Genomic DNA, 21941 nt, shown 5'->3' on the forward strand with positions numbered 1-21941 from the left:
TACATCACTAAGTGATAGAGGCAGAAATTTTCTAGAAGTGTTAAATTTTTACTATGATGTACTATACATATAAAAAAAAAGTAGTTTACTTTATATATATAATGAGATTATCTAACGCGAACCCTCTTCAACTTCGTCAAATATATATATGACATAGCATAAGACTCGTAGTTTAAAATACTAATACTAGTCACAAAAATAATTACGAATATTTTATATTAACGTCTTTTCATTCAAAAAAAATATATAAATTAAAGATAAATTTTGTCTTAGTATGCGAGAGTCATTGCTGATCTACAAAAATATAAGAACAGTGTTAAACAGATTGAATGAGGCTATTCTCCTAGAGAGAGCTTAGCAAGGGTCAAACTTTATGTCATTTATACGCGAAAGTTATACTCATTATTACACGACTTAATTCAACACCTTACGCCACGAGTTCACGATAACCGTATTTCACTATTGTTTACTATCTTCCCACATGAACCTTGTTTAGGCCAAGCATGAAGCATGTGGCCAGTTTGTGACAGAGTGTAATGGGTAGGTGAGGAGTTATTATTATTAATTACATCCAATAAGAGCAAAAATATTATTTGAGGCAAAACATATAAATAGTTTCTTTTAAATTTAATCGACATAGTTTGACTCTAAAAAGATATTAAAAAAGTAAGGAATTTCGAACTTATAAATCTTTTAACATTTTCCCGTATTTATTTACATGTCTTAAAAAAGTTAAAATATTTCTGTTACTACAAAATTGGAAATTATTCGGTAACAAAGCAACATAATTATTAACAAGAGAATTCAACTTCTGCTATATGTATAAAAAAAGTTACATGCTACATTACACAAGTAATTTAATTTACTAAGTAACCAGAGCCCTACTTGGTCCAATTTGTCAAAAAATTATGTTGTATATAGTGATTAAATTGAATCTCGATTATGCCTAGCACTGACTACTTATTAAAAGACCGACCAAGATATGAAGTCATAACAACAACGGTAAATAAACATTCCCACCCCGCTCTGACTTTAATAGACTTGCAAGAAGAAAAGGGAATAAAAAAGAAAATCCATTAAATAGTTCTTTTCTTAAAAGCAACAAATGTTAGCAAGAAAGTAAAAATAAAATAAAATAAATACAAACAGAAAACATATATCAAATTTTACAAGAGATTAAACAGCTCCTTAGTTCCTTGCTCATCTTTTTTAAAAAAAAATACATTTCATTTGTATGATGGTGGGAGCTTTCTGGTCAATGTACTACTACCAAAACATGTACAGAAATAGAACTTTCCTTAAGCTAGTCGCCCGGTAAGAGAGGACGGAGAGATACTCGAAGAGTGGAACGAGAAAAGACAATACCACGACGAAGGATTGAGATACACAGCAACAACCCTTTACTTTGTCCTCTCGTCGACAAGGAGATGCAGCTTGTCATGGTGGAACCTGTCGGGGAGAAGGTAAACTCGGATTTCTAGATATACAGATCATCATCAACCCGAATACTTAGCTAAACATGTACTTTTTACGTCATGTCATCACGGGTCGTGAAAAGATGCAGTCCCATTTGCCTTTTTATATGATCTGGTATCAACCTGTTAATGAGGTCTGGAGAAGCACCAGCCAACTGAAACGGTAAAATATAGTTGGATCAGCATAACAGCTGCTTTAATAATATTTTAGCAACGTTTGCGATTGAACAAGGGTACGCTTGATTAGCAAAGGAGTCTATACAATAGCGCTTCACTATCTTCTCTTTTGAGCCGAGGGGGTTTACCAGAAACCACCTCTCTACCCCCGCAGGGGTCCATTGAATGGATCACTCTAATATGTTTCACAAATCTAGAATGACCATGAGTGAAATACATACCTCCTGCTTAAAATTGAAAAGAGGCGGCAATTGCCGGCCATGGGGAAGGCGTGCATTGGGTTCTCGAAGCTCGTCGAAGAAAGGATGCGCACATGCTTCAAGCTGCAGAAAGAAAAATAGAACACTAACTAGTTATTTTTGGTTTGTGGCATCCAATAAAGAGTGGTTTAGAAACATGGTATCGTTTGCTGAAAATATAAAAGACCTGCATAACTAAAAACCCCAAATGAGAAGTAGGCAAAGCATGCTAGACACAATCAAGATAACTTGCATAATGAAAAAAAGTCACGTTAGATTAAAGACAACTAGATCAAACTTACAGCATTGCAACGAAGACTAGGTGAATACTGCAATAGACGTGAAGCAAGGTCAATAGCTTCAGGCGGCATTCGTTTGTGGAATACCTAAAGACCACGACAAGGGAAATATAGCGAGTCAGCCGAAGAGAAATTACGTGCTAGGAATTGAATTTACAGGGTTGTTATTGAAGGTAAGAATCCACAAAAAAATTGAACTCATTTAACTATAATAAGTTCCCTTGTCAAGGAATTACTTATTTTATGATTTCTGTTCTCAACGGATTGCTTCTTAGGAAGAATGAATTCCATGCCTAGTCAATCTTGCCACTATAGCTAATATAAACTGTACAATCATGGATTTAAACAAACTCGAAAACAGAATTAAGCCTACTCTCCATAGGTATTAATTAAAACTTTTCAGCCTCTCAATTTGTCGATTGCGAATTCAGATGTACTAAATTGAATGAATTTTTGGAGTGCAAATTCTCGCAAATGAAAATACTAGAAATTAATAGCTCCCTAAAATTTATGGAGCAGATGATCGTAGAAAAATATTACTCCATCCGTTTCAATTTGTTTGTTTTACTTTTCTTTTTAGTCCGTTTAAAAAAATGCCTCATTCCTTTTTCGCACTTCTTCAATTTCAACTTTTCACATGACATATTTTAGACCACAAGATTAAAGGAATTTTTGGTACATTCTACAACTCTTTAGTTTAAGACCACAAGATTCAAGACTTCTTTACTTTCTTAAACTTCGTGCCAAATCAAAACCGAACAAGCAAATTGAACGGAAGGAGTACTTATTTAACACTTTTACCAAATGGAAAACAGGATAAGCTACAGACGACTACAAACTCTTTCTTACACTAGGTAAAGCTGAAATCAAGTATGTATACCTTATGCCAAGGGTGTGCTTTGATTTGTGGAAACCGAAAATCAGTGTAATTTGGATTCATACAACGAATTTCCTCTCTCGTTGGTGTTCCAAGTACCTGGAAGATGAAGCAAATGAACAACAATTGTACAGAAACATTTGCATCAGATTTAAAAATTCAAGTTGTACCTTGATTATCTCAACAAGCTGATCGACAGCATTTTCTCCTGGAAATAATGGCTACAAAAAATATTGCAAAACTAGTCAGAAAAATTTGCTCATGCGGGATTATGGAGCACGAAAAATCTCACATACTACTTAAGCAAGGAAAAAAACCTAGATTTTTACAAACCTGGCCTAGGAGAAGCTCTGCAAGGACACAACCAGCTGACCAGATATCAATAGAGGTCGTATACTCTGTTGCACCGAATATAAGTTCAGGAGCCCGATAAAACCGTGAGCAGATGTATGAGATGTTTGCTTCACCTTTAACCTGATGAATGTTATACTCAGTACGTCACAAGTACCAAAACCTTAATATGAAAATGTACCAACTTTTATACAAATAAGAAACCATAGAGCTTAGAGGAGTTCTCTTAGAAGAAACAGTTTCTCCATGCCCATATGTTTAGAACAAAATTGAGTAGCAGCATGATTCAACAGTAAACTTCAATCAACTCATTTTTAAACCGAGTAAACGGAAGATGCAATGGCAGGAAACAGCAATAAATCAACCAAGACGTGGATGTAGAGAATTAGTTCTCAAAGACAATATTTTGGTAAACATGATCTCTACCCAAGAGAGCTAGCATTTTAGACGATAGTTCTGACAAGAAGTTTGTGAACTCCATATGGTATATAATGTTCAATGACATTTGGAAAGTAAAAGATTTCAACAACAATCACTTTCTTACCTGACAAATTTGTGGAACATGAATCTTCATGCAAGGGACAGTATCAAGGTTCAAAACTATACGTTGACATATGTTACAAATAAGAGATAATGGTCCAAAAATACACCTGAACTATCAATTTTTTGCAAGCTTCACACCTCAACTATCAGTTTTTCCCTTTTCCTAAGCTTAGCACACCTCGTTGAGTAGATGGTGATAGTTTAGTTAGGAAAAGGTAACAACTGATAGTTGGTGCATGGAACTTGCAAAAAAGTAACAGTTCAAATGTATTTTTACCATTAGCTCTAGGTGTTTTTACCAGTAACTCTAGAAATAATACTGACTAGGATAGAGTTACAGATACTACACATAAACAAATGTCAGCAGTCCTATTTAAGAGGCAAGGATAAATAAGGAAAAAGGGCAAAGGCTTTGTAGGAAGGTACATGTGAACAAACACACAACTGCGCTTTTATGATTACTTACCAGCACTTTTGCACTTCCAAAATCACAAATTTTCACTTGATGGGTAACAGGGTCTACCTGTGGAAGCCAAAATAATGATATCAAAATATGAAAGGCCACAATGTACAAGCTGTTAGCAACATGGAAGATGCATTACCAAAATATTCTGAGGTTTTAAGTCTCTGTGGCAAACGTCAGCAACAGTGTGCATGTATGCCAGCCCCCTAAATACCTGAACAAGTCTCTGTTTAATACAGATCAAGATTAGGAAGAAAAGTGTTGCTCAAGAAAGTTACTTACTTGATACGTGTAAAGCTTAACATAGATGAGTGGCATTCTTTGGTTCATATTGCTGTAATGCTTCAACATGCGATACATGGTTTCCGGGACATATTCCATGACCAAATTGAGAAAAAGCTCATTTTTACTAGTAGTCGAATAGAAGCAATGCTTCAAAGAAACAACATTTGGGTTATCCATAGTGCGCATCAACTGTAGTTCACGATTCTTGTATCTACGATCTTGTAAAACCTTCTTTATCGCAACTGTCTCCCCATTTTCCAGGCATTTTGCCTGCACAATACAAGTATCAATTGACCAAAAGTTAATAAATAATACAGCAATTAGTTAAACAAATATTTTGTGCTCACTTGCCTGAAAAACAACTCCAAATGATCCAGTCCCCACAATACGTTCAGCCATGTAGCTGACTGTCTGCACCAAATTATTTGAAAAGCCAAACACAATTTCAATTTTCAATATGAAATAAATTACTCACATAATTCAGCAATCAATAGGAGCCAAACTCAATAACAAACTTTCATGATTCCACATTGACCACATTCTTACCTGCTTTGGCTCACCATTTTTACCTCCAATGGTAGTGGAAATTATATGACCCGTGACTCCCCCATTCACATCCATAACAGGAGCAGACATCTCCTACAATCCACATCAAACACAGATCTCAGAAAAGCAATTTCTAAAACCTGATACAACATTATCATACTAAAAACATGTAACACTACTACTGACCGAAAGTATCATTGGAGATGCATAAGCCACACAAACTTAACAATCCCGATTTGAAGCATAACATATGAAGAAATATGAAAGCTTCTATTATTAGAAACATTTGTGCAACTAGATATACTTTGATAAACAACATTAAAGTATATGAACAAGAATATTTACAAAAGCTCGGAGAAATTGTGGATCAGGTCATGTAATTAATAGGTACATATTCTTGAAGGTAGCAGGTATCCCCAAAAGGCTTAACAAAGATCAGGTCAACTACCATCAGCTAAATTTCTAAAAGACTACCAGATTAGCAAATGGAAAATCTTGAATGACAAAAAAATCAATCTTTGAAACTGAAACTAATTTTGAGAGCACAAAATTGCTAGTTTGAGACTCGGAGAAAGGGGTGACAAGCTCATTTTCTTATTTTTAAATCAATACGAAGAAACTCTGAAATACAATACAAAAATATTACCTCCTCTGAAATGCTCAGATATTTTCACAACTAGAAGCTAAAGACTAGACTTAGATTTGCAATCAAGAATCACAAAAAAAACAGCCAAAAAAAGCGAAGCAGATTTGTACAGTGCTGCAGGTATTTTAACTCAGATTAGTAATGAAACAACAATCAATATTCCCACTAAAGTTTTCCAAAAATGAAACTAGCAGAAAGAAAACAACTTAACAAGTAAAGTTATGAACTTTTTCTACAATAAAACAATAACAAAGCAAAATAGTAATAAAACTAAGACTAGTGGTGAAATTTGATCTAAAGGAGCAACATACATTGAATCCAAGAAACAACAACCTACATATTCTCACTAAGAATTTCCAAAAATGGAACTAGCAGAAGGAATACATCTTAACAAGTAAAGTTATTAAATTTTTATACATAAAAAAATACCAAGAAAGCAAAATGATATTTAAATTCAAATTAGTAGTGAAATTTGATCTAAAGGGGCAATTATACTTTGAATCCAAGAAACAACAACCCAAATATTCCCACTAATAACTTCCATAAAAATGAAACTAGAAGCATAAGAAAAACAACATATAACAAGTAAAGTTATAATCTTTCGCACATAACAAAAATACCAACAAAGCAAAATGATACTTAAACTCAGATTAGTACTGAAATTTGATCTAAAAGGGGCAACAACACAAATATTCCCAAAAATGAAAACAACTTAACAAGTAAAGTTATGAACTTTTCTACATAACAAAAAAATACCCAGAGAGCAAAATGCTTACCTTATCATCAGCCATAATTTTCCAGCTCCTAATCAAAGAAAAAAAAATTGAAAAAAAAAAAACAAGAAAAGGGAAAGTAGAAAGAAGAAGAAGAAGACCACTCTTTAACTTTATGATTCAAAGCTCATAATTGTCGGCTGAATTAAGAGAGAGAAAGAGGAGAGAGAGAGAGAGCGAAAGGACCCATTAGCTAAAACAGCATCCCATGTGAATACAGCTCTTTCCTCTAGTGGTTTTTTTTCTTCTTCCTCTCTGTCTTCTCTTTCTTTCTTTCTGTCTTTTTAGATATTCATTTAGACCCCTAGAGTTTTAGGCAACTACCAATTTGTCTATTTTTAGTAATCATTTTTTTTTCAAAAAAGGAATAATTGCTTTCTTAGTCCCTATATTATTGATAAATTTCTATTTTAATCCTTACAATATTTGGTTAAACACATTTATCTTGAATTAATTAAGGAGTCGTTTGGTAACTGGTTTGATAATGAGCTATGCAGGTAATACATCATGTATAAGTAATATATCATATTTGGTGGATAATTATTTAATAGGTAAATTATTCATGTATAAAATTAATACGGTATTTAATTTTATATAACTATTATATGCATAAGTTATGAATAAAAGATGGATAATAATTAATATATGACTAACTAATTTCTGCATAAAATTATACATATATTCCCCTACCGAATAAGAACATTACTAAAATCTACATAACTAATTTATCTATTAAGTCCACCATTTCCACTACATGTTCTAGTGGAGAGAGATATTATTTAAGTCCTATTTTTCCATTACGTGAAATCAATCTTTGTTTCACGCTTTTTTTTTCATCGACCTCAAATATATAAAAATCATGAATTCTTCAAAGCGAAGTTAGTAAGGCGGGTGTATGACAATCGTTGCCTCTACCCGCATGAACCACAACTTTAACTAGTCCTTTAGCAATTATGAATTCCCATCAAACTTTATCAATTTCAACATAACTTATCCTTTTGAAATTGACGTAACAAATTACGCGAGCCGGAAAAGTTACATGTAACAATACTTGTCACTTTCCAGTGATCTTGGCCACCAAAGTATGCCATCTTTTTTCTTCACAACTAGTTTGGATATCCAAGATATATAAAAGGAAAGTTGCTGTTGTTGAAGCAATTCGGTGCACTAAGCTCTCGCTATGTGTGGGATTCAGGAAAGGACCGAATTGCAAGGGTCCTTGCTCCTTATCCTACATTTCTACAAAAGGCTATTTCCATACGTTCTGGTCACATGTCACCATATCCAACTTTACTGGTTACGTCAATGGATTGATTGAATTCCTCAATTTGTATCAGCATATGTGTTTGGAGCCACCAAATAGCAATACTTATACATGTTCACTAGTTGACCAGAGATTTGTTCATAATTCTTGAGGGTGTCTAATACCTGAGAAAAATAAAATAAAATGTATCATCAGTACTCTATAGTAGCATAAGTTAGTAATATGGCACTACTTTTCATCACACAATTCTAAGGATTACCCAAGTCTATTATATAGATCGTCATTCTATTTCCTAACCAATATGAGACTTTAACTCACTCTTGCGTCGGCTCAAGTTTCTTGATTTAAGTTTGAACAACTTCATAGTTGAGGTTCCTTCTTGGTTTGGATTCTTTCACTAACTTGAAGCAACTAATTAGAGTATATCTTGAAGAAATTGTACACTATATCTTGAGCATCCATACATAATGTGATTATAGAAGTTAGTGGTGACTCTTTTCCAAGTCAAACACTAGTAATATTTTTTTTCTTGGTCTGCCACTTCAACTTTTTGGTCAACCTTTCATACATATTGTAGGAATAGTAAATTGATAAATGCAGCACTAATTTTGACTAAAGAATTCTAGTGAATTATGAAAGGAGTGGTATTGGTATTGAATAGAAATATCTCCTAAAAAGAGATGTTATTGCTATTTAAAGTCTCAAAGCCACAGGTTACTAGTACTATTATTTGCACTAATGGAGAGAGCCTTCACTCTTTTTCTCTTGACAATACTCTTGTTGCTTCACTATGTTATGACCCAAACCAACATTACTACTGATCAATTAGCTACTCTTTCTTTAAAATCTCAAATCATTTCAGATCCCTTTCACTTCTTGAATGAAAGCTGGACTCCCGCTATTTCTGTTTGTCGTTGGGTAGGAGTCACTTGTGGTTCTCGTCACCAGCGAGTGAAGTCCTTGAATCTTTCCAACATGGCTCTTACGGGCAGGATTCCGCGTAATTTTGGAAACCTCACATTTCTTGGTTCACTTGACTTGGGAAGCAACAATTTCCAGGGATATTTGCCTCAAGAAATGGCATATTTGCATCGGCTTAAGTTTCTTGATTTAAGTTTCAACAACTTTAGAGGGGAAATTCCTTCTTGGTTTGGGTTTTTACACCAACTTAAAGTTCTAAATCTTGGAAACAATAGTTTCATTGGTTCCATCCCTTCTTCATTTTCTAATATTTCCACACTTGAGACTTTGAATCTGAATTTCAATTCCATTGAGGGTGAAATCCCAGAAGTGATTGGTAGTCTTATAAACCTGAGAGTTTTAAGCTTGTATGGAAATAATCTCATAGGTTCTATTCCATCGTCACTCTCGAATGCCTCAAGGTTGGGAGCTTTAGATTTATCTCGTAATTTACTTCAAGGGAACATTCCAGAAGGGATTGGCAATCTACACAAGATGAAACTGTTGTCCATACAACATAATAAACTTACGGGTTCTATACCATTCACAATTTTCAATATTTCTAAAATCGAAGTAATTGCATTTACAGACAATAGCTTATCAGGAAATCTTCCCAATGGTTTATGTAATAGTCTCTCAATACTCAATGGGCTTTATCTATCCACAAACAAACTTCGTGGTCATATCCAAAGAGATAAGCAATATGATTGAGTTGGAGGTACTTAGTCTGGGGTTAAATAGTTTCAGTGGTTCACTTCAAATAGAGATGTTCAACAGTACTTCACGATTGAGGATAATTGCTCTTACAAACAATAATCTATCAGGAACTCTACCATCAAACATAGATTCTGTATTACCCAACATTGAAGAGCTTTATTTGGGTAACTTAACCAATCTTGTTGGGACTAATACCTCATTCTATTTCCAATTGTTCAAAACTTACTAATCTAGAGCTTTCAAACAATAAACTCACTGGCTTGATTCCCAATTCTCTTGGATATTTGGCTAATCTACAGTTCCTAAACTTGGCAGCAAACAATTTAACAAGTGACTCATCATTTAGCTTCCTCACTTCCTTAACCAATTGTAGAAAGTTAACAATTCTTTTTCTATCTTCAAACCCTATAAACGGCATGCTTCCAGTATCTGCAGGGAACCTTTCCACTTCTCTTACAATGTTTTACGCCAGTTCTTGCAATATTAAAGGGCGAATTCCTAATGAATTTGGGAACTTAAGAAACTTGTTAGAGCTTGATCTTTCTGGAAACAACTTAGTTGGATCAATTCCCACATCAATTGGCAACTTAAAAAACCTTCAGCGTTTCAACTTGAGTGACAACAAACTTACAGGATTTATTGGAGATCACATTTGTAAATTGCAGAATTTGGGTGCTATTTACTTGGGACAAAATCAACTTTTAGGATCTCTTCCTAATTGTTTAGGGAATGTTACTTCCCTTAGATTGATACATCTTGGTTCCAATAAATTGATTTCCAATATACCACCAAGCTTAGGGAATCTTAAGGAGTTAATTGAGCTTGACTTGTCCTCAAACAACATGGTTGGTTCTTTACCACCAGAAATTGGAAATCTAAAAGCTGTGACACATATAGATCTGTCGATGAATCAATTCTCAAAAGGAATTCCTAGGGAAATTGGAGCATTGCAAAATTTGGAGTACCTTTCTTTGAGGCACAACAAGTTGCAAGGATCTATACCTGACTCATTCAGCAACATGGTAAGTTTGGGATACCTAGACATTTCACATAATAATATATCGGGAACTATACCCATGTCTTTGGAGAAACTACAACACCTCAAGTATTTCAATGTTTCTGTCAACAAGCTGTACGGTGAAATACCCTCGGGGGGTCCTTTCAAGAACCTCTCGAGTCAATTTTTCATCGACAATGAAGCATTATGTGGTTCTTCAAGGTTTAGTGTTCCACCGTGCCCCACATCATCAAAGCATAGATCAAATAGGAAAAAAATGCTTGTTCTATTTCTTGTGCTGGGAATCGCACTTGTACTGGTTCCTATTACCTTTCTGTTTGTATGGATAAGGTATACAAGAGTTAAAAGTGATCCTCAACAAGCTGATTCATTGTCTACCGCAACAACAGAAAGAATTTCATACTATGAACTGCTCCAAGCAACTGATTCGCTTAGCGAGAGTAATCTGATTGGTTCTGGAAGTTTTGGCTCTGTCTACAAAGGCGTTCTCAGAAGTGAAACTGCCATTGCAGTTAAAGTGTTCAATCTGCAACTGGAAGCGGCATTCAAGAGTTTTGATACAGAATGTGAAGTTTTGCGCAGCCTTCGCCACAGGAATCTTGTGAAAGTCATCACTAGTTGCTCCAACCTGGATTTTAAGGCTTTAGTTCTCGAGTATATGCCTAATGGAAGTCTTGAAAAGTATTTGTATTCGCACAACTACTTCCTAGACATCAGGCAGAGACTAAGCATTATGACAGATGTCGCATGTGCATTGGAATATCTCCATCATGGGTGCTCGTTACCCGTGATACACTGTGATATAAAACCTAGTAACGTCTTGCTGGATGAGGATATGGTTGCCCACCTAAGCGACTTTGGTATTTCAAAACTGCTTGGTGAAGATGAGAGCGATTTATACACTAAAACCTTAGCAACATTTGGCTATATAGCACCGGGTATGTCTCTTTGTTTTTGCTAATTTGAACATTGATTTTTCCTCTTATTCTTTTTTTTTTACAATTAAGAAAGTATATATTGCATCTTCAAATTAATTATTTGACTGTAGAGTATGGACTGGATGGACTGGTGTCAATAAAATGTGATGTCTATAGTTACGGGATTATGTTGCTGGAAACATTTACCAGGAGAAAGCCTAGTGAGTTTGAGGGAGATCTTAACTTGAAGCAATGGGTGAGTTATTCACTCCCAGAGGCAGTAATGGACGTTATGGATGCCAACTTGGTTACACCAATGGATCATCGCTTACAGAAGAAGCTAGATGTTGTTGCATCAATCATGAAAGTGGCATTAGATTGTTGTGTTGAATCTCCGGCAAGAAGGACAAACATGAAAGATGTTGTAGGGATGCTACAGAAGATCAAGATTCAACTTCTTGCATGCTGAGCATGTTCTCTGAATCTCTTGTTTCGAATCGATCACTTCTTTTGTTTTGTTTTAGCACTTTGATTCTGTTTTCAGAAATGCTAGTTGGTTGCAATAAATGACTCTGTTTCCTCTTAAAAACTAAAACCAAATTGACCCTCTTGAAAATCTTGAAGCAGAATGATCTTAGTTTTTGTAAATTGTTAGAGGAATAAACTATATGAATACAAATAGGCAATTAATATAGTAAATGTTTTACATGACAAAAAATGCATTCATGCCAGATATGAAGAAGGGTCTCATCCAAGGTTGCATAAATTTACACTTTATTTAACTTTAACAAACATTTATATCCTTCAACATTTAATGTGTATAAATAAATTATTTAAACTTATATAATGTTAAACAAGTACATTACATTCTATGTGTATTATGTCACATAGGACAAATGTCTATTTGTTCAGTGTTATACTAGTTTAAGCGTGTATTTGTGCACATTCAAATTGAAGGGCGTAGATGCCCAACTGATGCTAAGTTAAAAAACACATTTATGTACTATGCCTAAAAACTGATGTGTTTCAGATAAAAGGAGTTATTAACTTTGATGGTCTTTGCACAGAAAGTCATTCAACTTTCATTTTCAATTCAAAAGTCACTCAACTATGACTTCTTTGCACATAAGGTCACTCAACTTATTTAATTATTTTTTTTTATTAAAATTTAGCGACATAAAATTTTAATTATAACCAAAATTTTAAGAATCAAATATATTTTTTATGAAAACAATTGATAGGAGGGAGTGGTAGGGGGCTGGTGTAGGGGTGAGGGTGAGGTAAAAAAAATGAAGTTGAAAATATTTTTTAAAAACAAGCTTTAATATTTTTTTTCTTGGGGTCTAATTTGAGGGTAGAGACAAAATAAATTGTAATATGAAGTTGGAAGAGAGTTTTTGGAAAATGTTCTTTTAAGTTTTGAAAAAAAATCATTTTTCTTAAATTTGAGGAAAAATGAGTTGATTTGAAAAATATTTTTCAAAATATTTAATTCAACCAAATATAAAAAAGATTGAAAGTTACGAGATATTAGAAAAAGAGTATTTTTAAGAACTTTTTTTTTAAAAAAAAATGAAGGACAAAAAGATAGAAGACACTTGAGAAAAAGGTAATTAAGAAATGATGCATAAATAAATCATAGGTAAAAAATATGTTAAAGAATAACAATGAGATATTACTACATTGGGAAATTTGATAGGTCCTTTTCCACTATATGTCCCATGGAGAGAGATATTCGCATTTCCTCAAACATATATAAATTATGAATTCTTCATAATAGCTTAAATATTCAAGAAGATAATTATAAAATTTTGTGAACAGATAAGATATATCCGTTCAGCAAGAGAAAGAGAATAATTTAAACAATTATTATTGATCTACCATATTGATGATATGATTCAATTTTATGCCTTTATCTATTGATTTTAAAATGAGTGGTTTTCAACACTTTGGATATCAAAAACACAACAAACAATAAAAGACACATTTTTTTTGTTTGTTTGTTTCATTGAAAACACTAATTTAGTTGCATTAATGCTGATATGTTACTCGTAATACCATTTTCGTACTAGTAATATTTTTACCTATGGAGAGAGCCTTGACATCTTTTCTATTCACATTGCTACTCTTGTTGCTTCAATATGTTATGCCTTGTTCATCCACGACTGTTTTGACAGATCAATGGACTCTTCTATCTCTGAAATCCCAAATTAGTTTCGACCCCTTTCATTTCTTGGATGAGAGTTGGTCTCTCAATATTTCTGTTTGTGATTGGATAGGAGTAACCTGTGACTATCGTTACCGGCGAGTGAAGTCCTTGAATCTTTTCAACATGGCTCTTAGAGGAAGGATCCCCCGTGATTTAGGAAACCTCACATTTCTTGTTTCTCTTGTCTTGAGTGTTGAATCCATCCCATTTTTTAGTCAACTTTAGCTATTCAATTGGTACAAGCAATTGTTAAAAATGAATAGTAATTGGAGTTGAAAAGAAAAGATTTGGTAGTTGGCAAATTGGTAAGATTTACAACCATTTTTGACTTTGCTATGTTTACATATGTCATTAGTGACATAGGCATGGTTTTATCCTTCTATAAATAAAGCATTCTTGCTCATTTGTAGAACACACCAAGTTAGAGAGAAAAACCATTTTGAGAGCAAAGTGAGGTATTCCATAGACTATACAAGAAAATAGTCTGTGAAGAAAAATAGAGTGTGAGCGATATTTTAGTAAGACGAAAACCAAAAGAGTGTTGTTCCTTTTGAGTGTGTAGTAGTCACTTTGAGTATTGTATTCGTGATTACACAGTGTAATATCAATTGCTCCTCTTAGTCCGTGGTTTTTTCCCTTATTCAGAAGGGTTTTCACGTAAAATTCTTGGTGTCGTTATTTTCCTATTTTATTTCCATTACTTTTACCGTATATTCTTTTGTGCTTGTCCGCGTTTTCCCAACATTGAGAAGCAACAATTTCCATGGAAATTTGCCTCAAGAAATTGCACACCTGCGTCGGCTTAAGTTTGTTGATTTAAGTTTTAACATCTTTAGTGGGGAGTTTCCTTGTTGGTTTGGGTTTTTAGACCAACTTCAAGTTTTAAATCTTGGAAATAATAGTTTCACTGGTTCCGTTCCCCCGTCACTCTCGAATGCCTCCAGATTGGTGGCTTTAGAAATGTTGAACTGCTCCATGCAACTGATTCGCTTAGCGAGAGTAATCTGATTGGTTCTGGAAGTTTTGGCTCTGTCTACAAAGGCGTTCTCAGAAGTGAAACTGCCATTGCAGTTAAAGTGTTCAATCTGCAACTGGAAGCGGCATTCAAGAGTTTTGATACAGAATGTGAAGTTTTGTGCAGCCTTCGCCACAGGAATCTCGTGAAAGTCATCACTAGTTGCTCCAACCTGGATTTTAAGGCTTTAGTGCTCGACTATATGCCTAATGGAAGTCTTGACAAGTATTTGTATTCGCACAACTACTTCCTAGATATCTGCCAGAGACTAAGCATTATGATAGATGTGGCATGTGCTTTGGAATATCTTCACCACGGATGCTCCTCGCCCGTGATTCACTGTGATATAAAGCCCAGTAACATCTTGTTGGATGAGGATATGGTTGCTCACCTAAGTGACTTTGGTATTTCAAAACTGCTTGGTGAAGACGAGAGTGATTTATACACAAAAACCTTAGCAACATTTGGTTATATTGCACCGGGTACGTCTCTTTGTTTTTGCTAATTTGAGCATTAATTTTGGTCCTTTTTTTTTTCAATCAAGAAAGTATATTGCATACTTAAATTAATTGTTTGACTGTAGAGTATGGACTGGATGGACTGGTGTCAATAAAATGTGATGTCTACAGTTACGGGATTATGTTGCTGGAAACATTTACCAGGAGAAAGCCTAGTGAGTTTGAGGGAGATCTTAGCTTGAAGCAATGGGTGAGTTATTCACTCCCAGAGGCAGTAATGAACGTTGTAGATGCCAATTTGGTAACACCAATGGATCATCGCTTACAGAAGAAGCTAGATGTTGTGGCATCAATCATGAAAGTGGCATTGGATTGTTGTGCTGAATCTCCGGCAACAAGGACAAACATGAAAGATGTTGTAGGGATGCTACAGAAGATCATGATTCAACTTCTTGCACGCTGAGCATGTTATCGAATCTCTTTTTCCAAATTGATTGCTTGTTTGTTTTATGGGAAGAATATTGCTTTTTTTGTTTTAGCATTTTGATTCTGTTTTCAGAAATGCTAGTTGGTTGCAATAAATGTCACTGTTTCCTCTTAAAAACTAAAAACGAAATTGATCCTCTTGAAAATCTTGAAGCAGAATGATCTTAGTTTTTGTAAATTGTTAGAGGAATAAACTATATGAATACAGATAGGCAAGTAATATAGTAAACATTGAATCCACAACTCGAAATCGTGAGCTGGTAGGTCTCACCGAGGCAACTTGTTTTTGTTTTCATATCTTTTACCTCTTCAAGTCTTGTTTTCTTGATTTTCCACTTGTTGTAATTGCTCATTGCCCTGCCATGTCCAAACTATATCTTTTAATGATGGCTTTAATCCTTGATCACAAAAGTTCCTGTATTCTGCAGTATCACCTGATTTTTTTGTCACTTGCACAACATGGAAAGCTGGAGTTATCTCAAATATCTCTGCATCAATTGCTAATTGCCCTTTTCTCCCTTCTTTGCTTCCTTGCATTTTCACCGTCCCGTCTTTTTTCTTCACCTGTTGAAAGACATAATAAAGTATGGTCTAAAATACTAAACTTTTCATAGACGCAAAGCCACATAAGTACTGCTTTAAGGGTGGTCAGATGAACATCTTTCACATACGTACCTTAAAGCTCCCCATTGAAGCTACTTCTTCTAGCCTTGACACGATAGTGGATGCAGACTTTTGTGTCGTGAATCTAGCATCCGACCTATGACTCTTATCTTTCTCGAACAAGCTAGAGAGATCAAAACCAGGAGAAAGTGAAATGATATCGAAAGCATTCAAACAAGTAGGCTTCATTATTGCTGATGAACTCTCTTCTTTGTGTCGTGAAGAACACTCTGCATCCGAATCATCCACCATATCAAAAACACTACGAGGTGAATCATCGTCGTGATCTTGATCCAAAATTAATGGTTTATCAATTTGTTTGAATCCTTTCTTGAACCAATTATTGTCCATTAGCTTAGCTAATGTAATTCTTGAAATTGGATTTGGATCAAGAATTCTTAAAAGTAGTTTTTTCACTTCATATGGAAAATATTCAGGGCATTTAAATATCCCTTTAGTAATCTTCTTATACATTTCCATTAAATTTGTGTCATGAAATGGAAGATAACCAGCTAACAACACAAACAAAATCACCCCACATGACCAAATATCCGCCTTTTCGCCATCATATCCTCTCTTATTTATGACCTCTGGCGCGACATATGCTGGAGTTCCACACGTCGTGTGGAGGAGTCCATCTTGTCTTTTCGTATCGAAAAGAGCACTCAACCCAAAATCAGAAACTTTCAGGTTTCCAGTTTCATCCAGGAGTATATTTTCAGGTTTCAAGTCCCTATGATATACCCCTCGACTATGACAGAAATCAACAGACGCGATTAATTGTTGAAAATATTTTCGCGCTGCTGATTCCCTAAGCCTCCCTTTAGCAACCTTATTGAATAATTCACCACCTCTAACATATTCCATTGCAAAATAAATTTTTGTTTTGCTAGCCATTACTTCATAAAGTTCAACAACATTTGGATGCCTAATTAATCTCATAACAGAAATTTCACGTTTGATTTGGTCAATTAAGCCAACTTTCATCACTTTTTCTTTGTCAATTACCTTAACAGCTACAATTTGTCCTGTTTTTAGGTTCCTTGCATAATAAACTTTGGCAAATGTACCTTGCCCTAACAATTTACCAATCTCATATTTATGCAACAAAATTGTCCCTTTTTTCTCCGTTTTCGCGCTCTTCATGCTCATCATCCTGCAAGAGGATAGATGATGCATCCAAGCGCGCGAAGAAATTGAAATTATGGGCGAATCATCGTGTATTCGCTTAGTGATTTTCCCTGCCTAATCATAGGGGGGGAATTAGCTTGGGTAAGAGGAGGTGTGTTTGTGTTGGGAGAAATTAAATCCAATGAAATGGAGAAAAAAAATTATGGAATTTAAAGAATTTGTTAGGTTGTTTATAAATTAGTTATTTTTGGAAACTAAAGAAAGATGGCTAAATATATAACTAATGAATAAAAATAGAAAAAGCCTATATATATTTGTACTTATATATCACATGCAGTCCGTTTTATATGACACTATTTTCATTTAGAAAGTTTTGATTTATATAGTGATATTTGATTAAGCACTTACTTTTGAAAGAAAAATATAAACTTTTGAAACTTGTCATCTTAAATTATTTCATGATATTTCGGTAGCTATAAAAAAACATGTATCACTAATTAAGGGACTATTTCTTGATTAATGCATGTCATCCTTTGTGAAACATTTATATTTATTATAAAAAATAAGGAAATTGATATTTAATCTTTTTGATAGAAGTGAATTTAGAATTTAAAATTTATGAATCTCAAACTCATAAGCAGATTTGTAACGCACAGAGTTTTGAGTTAACTAACAAAATATTGTTGAATCCTAACATAATTAGAATTCTAGTTTTGCCCCTGCCTAACAAAAACAAATAACTCCACCTCTCTCTTTAATCTTTTTCAATTCAAATTGCATATTTAATTCAAAAGCCCTTTTTATTTTTTTAAAATTTTGTATCAGATCAAATTCAAACTAAAACATATAAATAAAATAAAGCGGATGGAATAATAATTAGAAGAGAACAAATAAACCAACGATTTGGAATATATACAACAAATTCAGGCATGCATGATAACATATTAAAGTCAAATACACATTTAAATTATCTTCTCTTCTTTGAATTTCACATTCAAACAATTAGTTGATTTTTTAACTACATAAACTATATGTTAAATATATTGTAATTATCTTGAAATTGTTTCAAATAATTATCAAATATTCTCGTTTCCTACTTGAACTATCGCCATCTGCTCAGTTAGGTGTATTTTAATACCTAAATCATGATAATTCATATAGTAAAAGAAAATCACTTGTAATCAAAATATGAAACTCGAAAATATCATATGTGATTTTTGGTGACTATCTCTATTATATATTATAACAACACTAATAATCCATAGCATATTGATCTCTATCTAATTAATTATTATCACTATTATGTTCTTGTTCCCTCTTTTTTCCCCATTGTTGCAAACATAGCCTTATTCTCTTTGTTGCTGCTAAGTATTCCACACCTTGAATTGGTGTCAATATGCCCAATATCTCCTTTAGTGTCTTCATCCTCAACTCATCAACTTCTTCTAGTAAATTTGACATGTCCTTACCATGTTTATTTAAGGGCTCGATTTCATTCTCACCTGTTGAAAACATAATTAAATAAATAAAAATATATTTTTTTTTTAAAAATAATCTAATTTTTTAAATAGTCATAACTTGTTTAGATCATAATTAAGTTATTATATATTGTTTCATAATATACTATTATATTATTTTGATAAATATAACTTCTAGATAGATTGAACTATTTTTTGTCGTTTCATTATCTCATGCATCATCAATTTGAAGACTAAGAAGAAAAAGTAAAATATCAGATAAAATTATTTATTTTTTTATAAAAAGTAGAATATGCTTATTCAATAAGCAAAGACAAAATGAGGGGAGAAAAAGGTAACGATGTGATCATATATGTTTATAATAATAAGATTATAATATTTGTTTTGTCGTTATTTGTTATATATTTTTTTAATTTATTTCAAAAAGAATGGCGTACTCTTTGATCTGGTCCACTTTACTTATGATGATTATATAATTTTTTCAAAATACTTGCCATTTTAAAAAATTGTCTACACCCCTCTACATTCTTCTTATAAATGTATATGTATATATAGATAGAATTTTTATTAATACGATAAAAAGGGCAAGTAATATTAAATTGAAACAAAAAACAAATAATTTTAATTTCATGTTCAATTAAACATCGATAAATAAATTAATACGTCACGTACCTCGTTCAGTATCGTAAATTCTAGCAGCCATAGCAAACGGTTGATCAACAACATCTTCTTGCAAGCTAGCTAACCTTGAAGAAAATCTTCTCTCTTCTAAAATAATTTGTCTTTGTAACTTATCAATCATGGTAATTTGCTTACCAGAAAGATGACCAAATTCTCCAATTTTCATACCCTATACATACGTGATAAAATTAGTTCATAAAAATATAACTTCTGTCTAACTCAAAATCATATTTGAACGGGATAACAGTAGTCTTATTTATAAACTCAATCTATTTTAACTCAAACTTATCTAAAAGTTGTTATATAGCCCACATTCACAATCTTAATTGAAGTATGGAAAAACACACGAGTACCACCTAGATTATAATCAAAATTTCAGAGACACATCTTAACTAAACTAAGTTCATATTATCTTTCGAACTTAATTTTTTTGTAATTATGTACACCATTCGTCTTACGTGAGACACTCCATGACTCCATATAATTGAGACGCATGAGAGATATTTGAATTCCACGTAAGTAAAAAAAATACATAAAATTATAAAAAATAATAAATTCAGGGAGGTAATATGACGTTAGTTTAGTTAAGGTATTTTTCTGGGATTTCAATCATAGTATAGGATGTACTTGTACATTTTCCCTTAAAGTATTAAAAACAAGACTTCTTTTTGTAATGCAAAACCTGTCATCGCTATCCTTTAAGTCCACACACCAAATAAATATATTCATGTGTAATAAACTACAAATAGTAGGAGATGTAAACCGCAAAAGGTCAATTGCGACCAACTCATATAAACCACAATAAATAACCCTAGTATGACGAGTTCGACTGTATTTGATAGAAAACAATGATTTTTGACATTCCCTATTTGACACCTTATATAAAATCATAATAAAAAATATTAAATAATTAAAAAAATTATAAAATAACAATCAACAAAATTAAATATATGTATAAGTTGGTGGATTGAACTATGATCTATTATTTAGATCATTAATTTATTCTAAATTCATTTTAGCTTAAAAACTTTTGACGGATTAGAATAATTTATTAAAACATTCAAATTTAATTCAACCTGCTCATTTAACATTTACCTGTAAATATCTCGCGATATGAGACTGAATTTCGATTCCGCATAACGCATAAATCAACCGTATAAACGTAGATGGCCTACACCCTCCTATCCACAAGACCGAATTTTCCAAAGGGGTGCACCAAGTAGGGGCAAAGAACGGCGATACGTCGACTCTCGCGAGTCGACTACGGCCGTTCGCGTACCCTTGGAAGTTGTTCACCATTTTTCTTAGTAACTCATTCAATTCGTCGTCGTTTAGCTCGTTTTTTCGAGCACGAACGACGGCATTTTGAAGCTCTTTTAGTTCTTCTTGTTGATTGTTCATCCATGTATTGTATAAATTTTCTTCATTTTTTCTATCGGAGCTTGAATTTGCCATTTATTTTTATTTTTTTGTTTCTTTAAGAAACTCACTAGCCATATCATGAATAAATGTATTTTTTGGTTAATATATGGTGTGAATTGAATAAATAAAAAATTGAGATACATAAAAAATCTTGTACATTTAATAGTAGGTATTTTTTTTTTTTTTTGGACATTTCGTGATTTAGGGAATGCAATGTGACGTAGTTTTGTACTCATCTGTAGCCTATTTCGTGTTCACGTAAAATCGGGATAAATAAACGCATTTCAAAGATATGATATAAACAGACTATCTGTAATGACCCAAAAGGTTATTTTTTTGTAATTTTTATGAAATGACCATTTTACCCCTCCCGATAGTTGTCTCGAGTCATTAATGATCAATAGATAAAAGTTGATTTTAAGAATTTTAAACTTTTTGATAAATATGATTATTTAATTAATAGGTATTGATTAAATAATTTATTTATTTAGTTATTAATTAATGGGTCAAGTCCATAATTCATCTAGTGACCCATGTAAAATAAACTAAACCTAAACTTTGAGAAAAAATCGTACAGTTGGTGCGGCACCATGTCACGAAGTAGAAAGAGGATGAGAAGTGAATCCTCTTCCTTCAGGTAAGAAATCTAACTAAAATTTTATAATAATTCTATATATATATTTATATTGCAAGTGAAAGAATTATAACAGTTAATAATCATGTGTATGGCGTTAGTTCTGATGGGAGGAAATTAATTGAATATTTTAATTATGCACTTCACTGGAATTTGGTCTTAAGAGGATAAGTTTGAGTGGAAAATATTTTGACATATTGATAGCTAATAATTT

General features: G+C 33.2%; 6 protein-coding genes across 7 annotated transcripts; 3 read left to right on the forward strand and 3 right to left on the reverse strand.

The window, feature by feature from the left end:
* Positions 1 to 1057: 1057 nt before the first annotated feature.
* On the reverse strand, positions 1058 to 6939 carry LOC107014306 (shaggy-related protein kinase eta-like). Its single transcript, XM_015214159.2, has 12 exons — positions 6678 to 6939; positions 5256 to 5348; positions 5061 to 5120; positions 4707 to 4979; positions 4564 to 4638; positions 4428 to 4484; positions 3401 to 3541; positions 3238 to 3288; positions 3071 to 3166; positions 2194 to 2277; positions 1874 to 1975; positions 1058 to 1630 (listed from the first exon to the last, which is right to left on the reverse strand). The coding sequence occupies exons 1-12, from the start codon at positions 6690 to 6692 to the stop codon at positions 1529 to 1531; spliced, it is 1149 nt and encodes a 382-aa protein (XP_015069645.1). The 5' UTR covers positions 6693 to 6939; the 3' UTR covers positions 1058 to 1528.
* A 1737-nt stretch (positions 6940 to 8676) lies between these two features.
* Positions 8677 to 9609, forward strand: LOC114076359 (LRR receptor-like serine/threonine-protein kinase ERECTA). The gene has a single exon (XM_027915239.1). It carries the CDS (start codon positions 8677 to 8679, stop codon positions 9607 to 9609), a length of 933 nt encoding a protein of 310 aa, XP_027771040.1.
* A 249-nt stretch (positions 9610 to 9858) lies between these two features.
* LOC107014303 (receptor kinase-like protein Xa21) lies at positions 9859 to 12198 on the forward strand. The gene is made up of 2 exons (XM_027915832.1): positions 9859 to 11571; positions 11682 to 12198. Exons 1-2 carry the CDS (start codon positions 10032 to 10034, stop codon positions 12017 to 12019), a joined length of 1878 nt encoding a protein of 625 aa, XP_027771633.1. The 5' UTR covers positions 9859 to 10031; the 3' UTR covers positions 12020 to 12198.
* Positions 12199 to 14661: 2463 nt separating this feature from the next.
* LOC107014307 (probable LRR receptor-like serine/threonine-protein kinase At3g47570) lies at positions 14662 to 15814 on the forward strand. The gene is made up of 2 exons (XM_015214160.2): positions 14662 to 15256; positions 15358 to 15814. The coding sequence occupies exons 1-2, from the start codon at positions 14977 to 14979 to the stop codon at positions 15693 to 15695; spliced, it is 618 nt and encodes a 205-aa protein (XP_015069646.1). The 5' UTR covers positions 14662 to 14976; the 3' UTR covers positions 15696 to 15814.
* A 25-nt stretch (positions 15815 to 15839) lies between these two features.
* On the reverse strand, positions 15840 to 17703 carry LOC107014304 (CBL-interacting protein kinase 5-like). Of its 2 annotated transcripts, XM_027915833.1 has the most exons (3): positions 16394 to 17703; positions 16153 to 16282; positions 15865 to 16075 (listed from the first exon to the last, which is right to left on the reverse strand). In XM_027915833.1, exons 1-3 carry the CDS (start codon positions 17558 to 17560, stop codon positions 16068 to 16070), a joined length of 1305 nt encoding a protein of 434 aa, XP_027771634.1. In that variant the 5' UTR covers positions 17561 to 17703; the 3' UTR covers positions 15865 to 16067. The 2 variants fall into 2 exon arrangements, with proteins under 2 accessions (XP_015069642.1, XP_027771634.1); XM_015214156.2 differs by having other exon boundaries at positions 15840 to 16282; positions 16394 to 17702.
* Positions 17704 to 18796: 1093 nt separating this feature from the next.
* LOC107014256 (protein DOG1-like 3) lies at positions 18797 to 21126 on the reverse strand. Its single transcript, XM_015214109.1, has 3 exons — positions 20767 to 21126; positions 19663 to 19840; positions 18797 to 19014 (listed from the first exon to the last, which is right to left on the reverse strand). Exons 1-3 carry the CDS (start codon positions 21124 to 21126, stop codon positions 18797 to 18799), a joined length of 756 nt encoding a protein of 251 aa, XP_015069595.1.
* Positions 21127 to 21941: the final 815 nt, after the last annotated feature.

The sequence above is a fragment of the Solanum pennellii genome, chromosome 3 (assembly GCF_001406875.1).
Source record: "Solanum pennellii chromosome 3, SPENNV200".
In the NCBI taxonomy this organism is placed as follows: Eukaryota; Viridiplantae; Streptophyta; class Magnoliopsida; order Solanales; family Solanaceae; genus Solanum; species Solanum pennellii.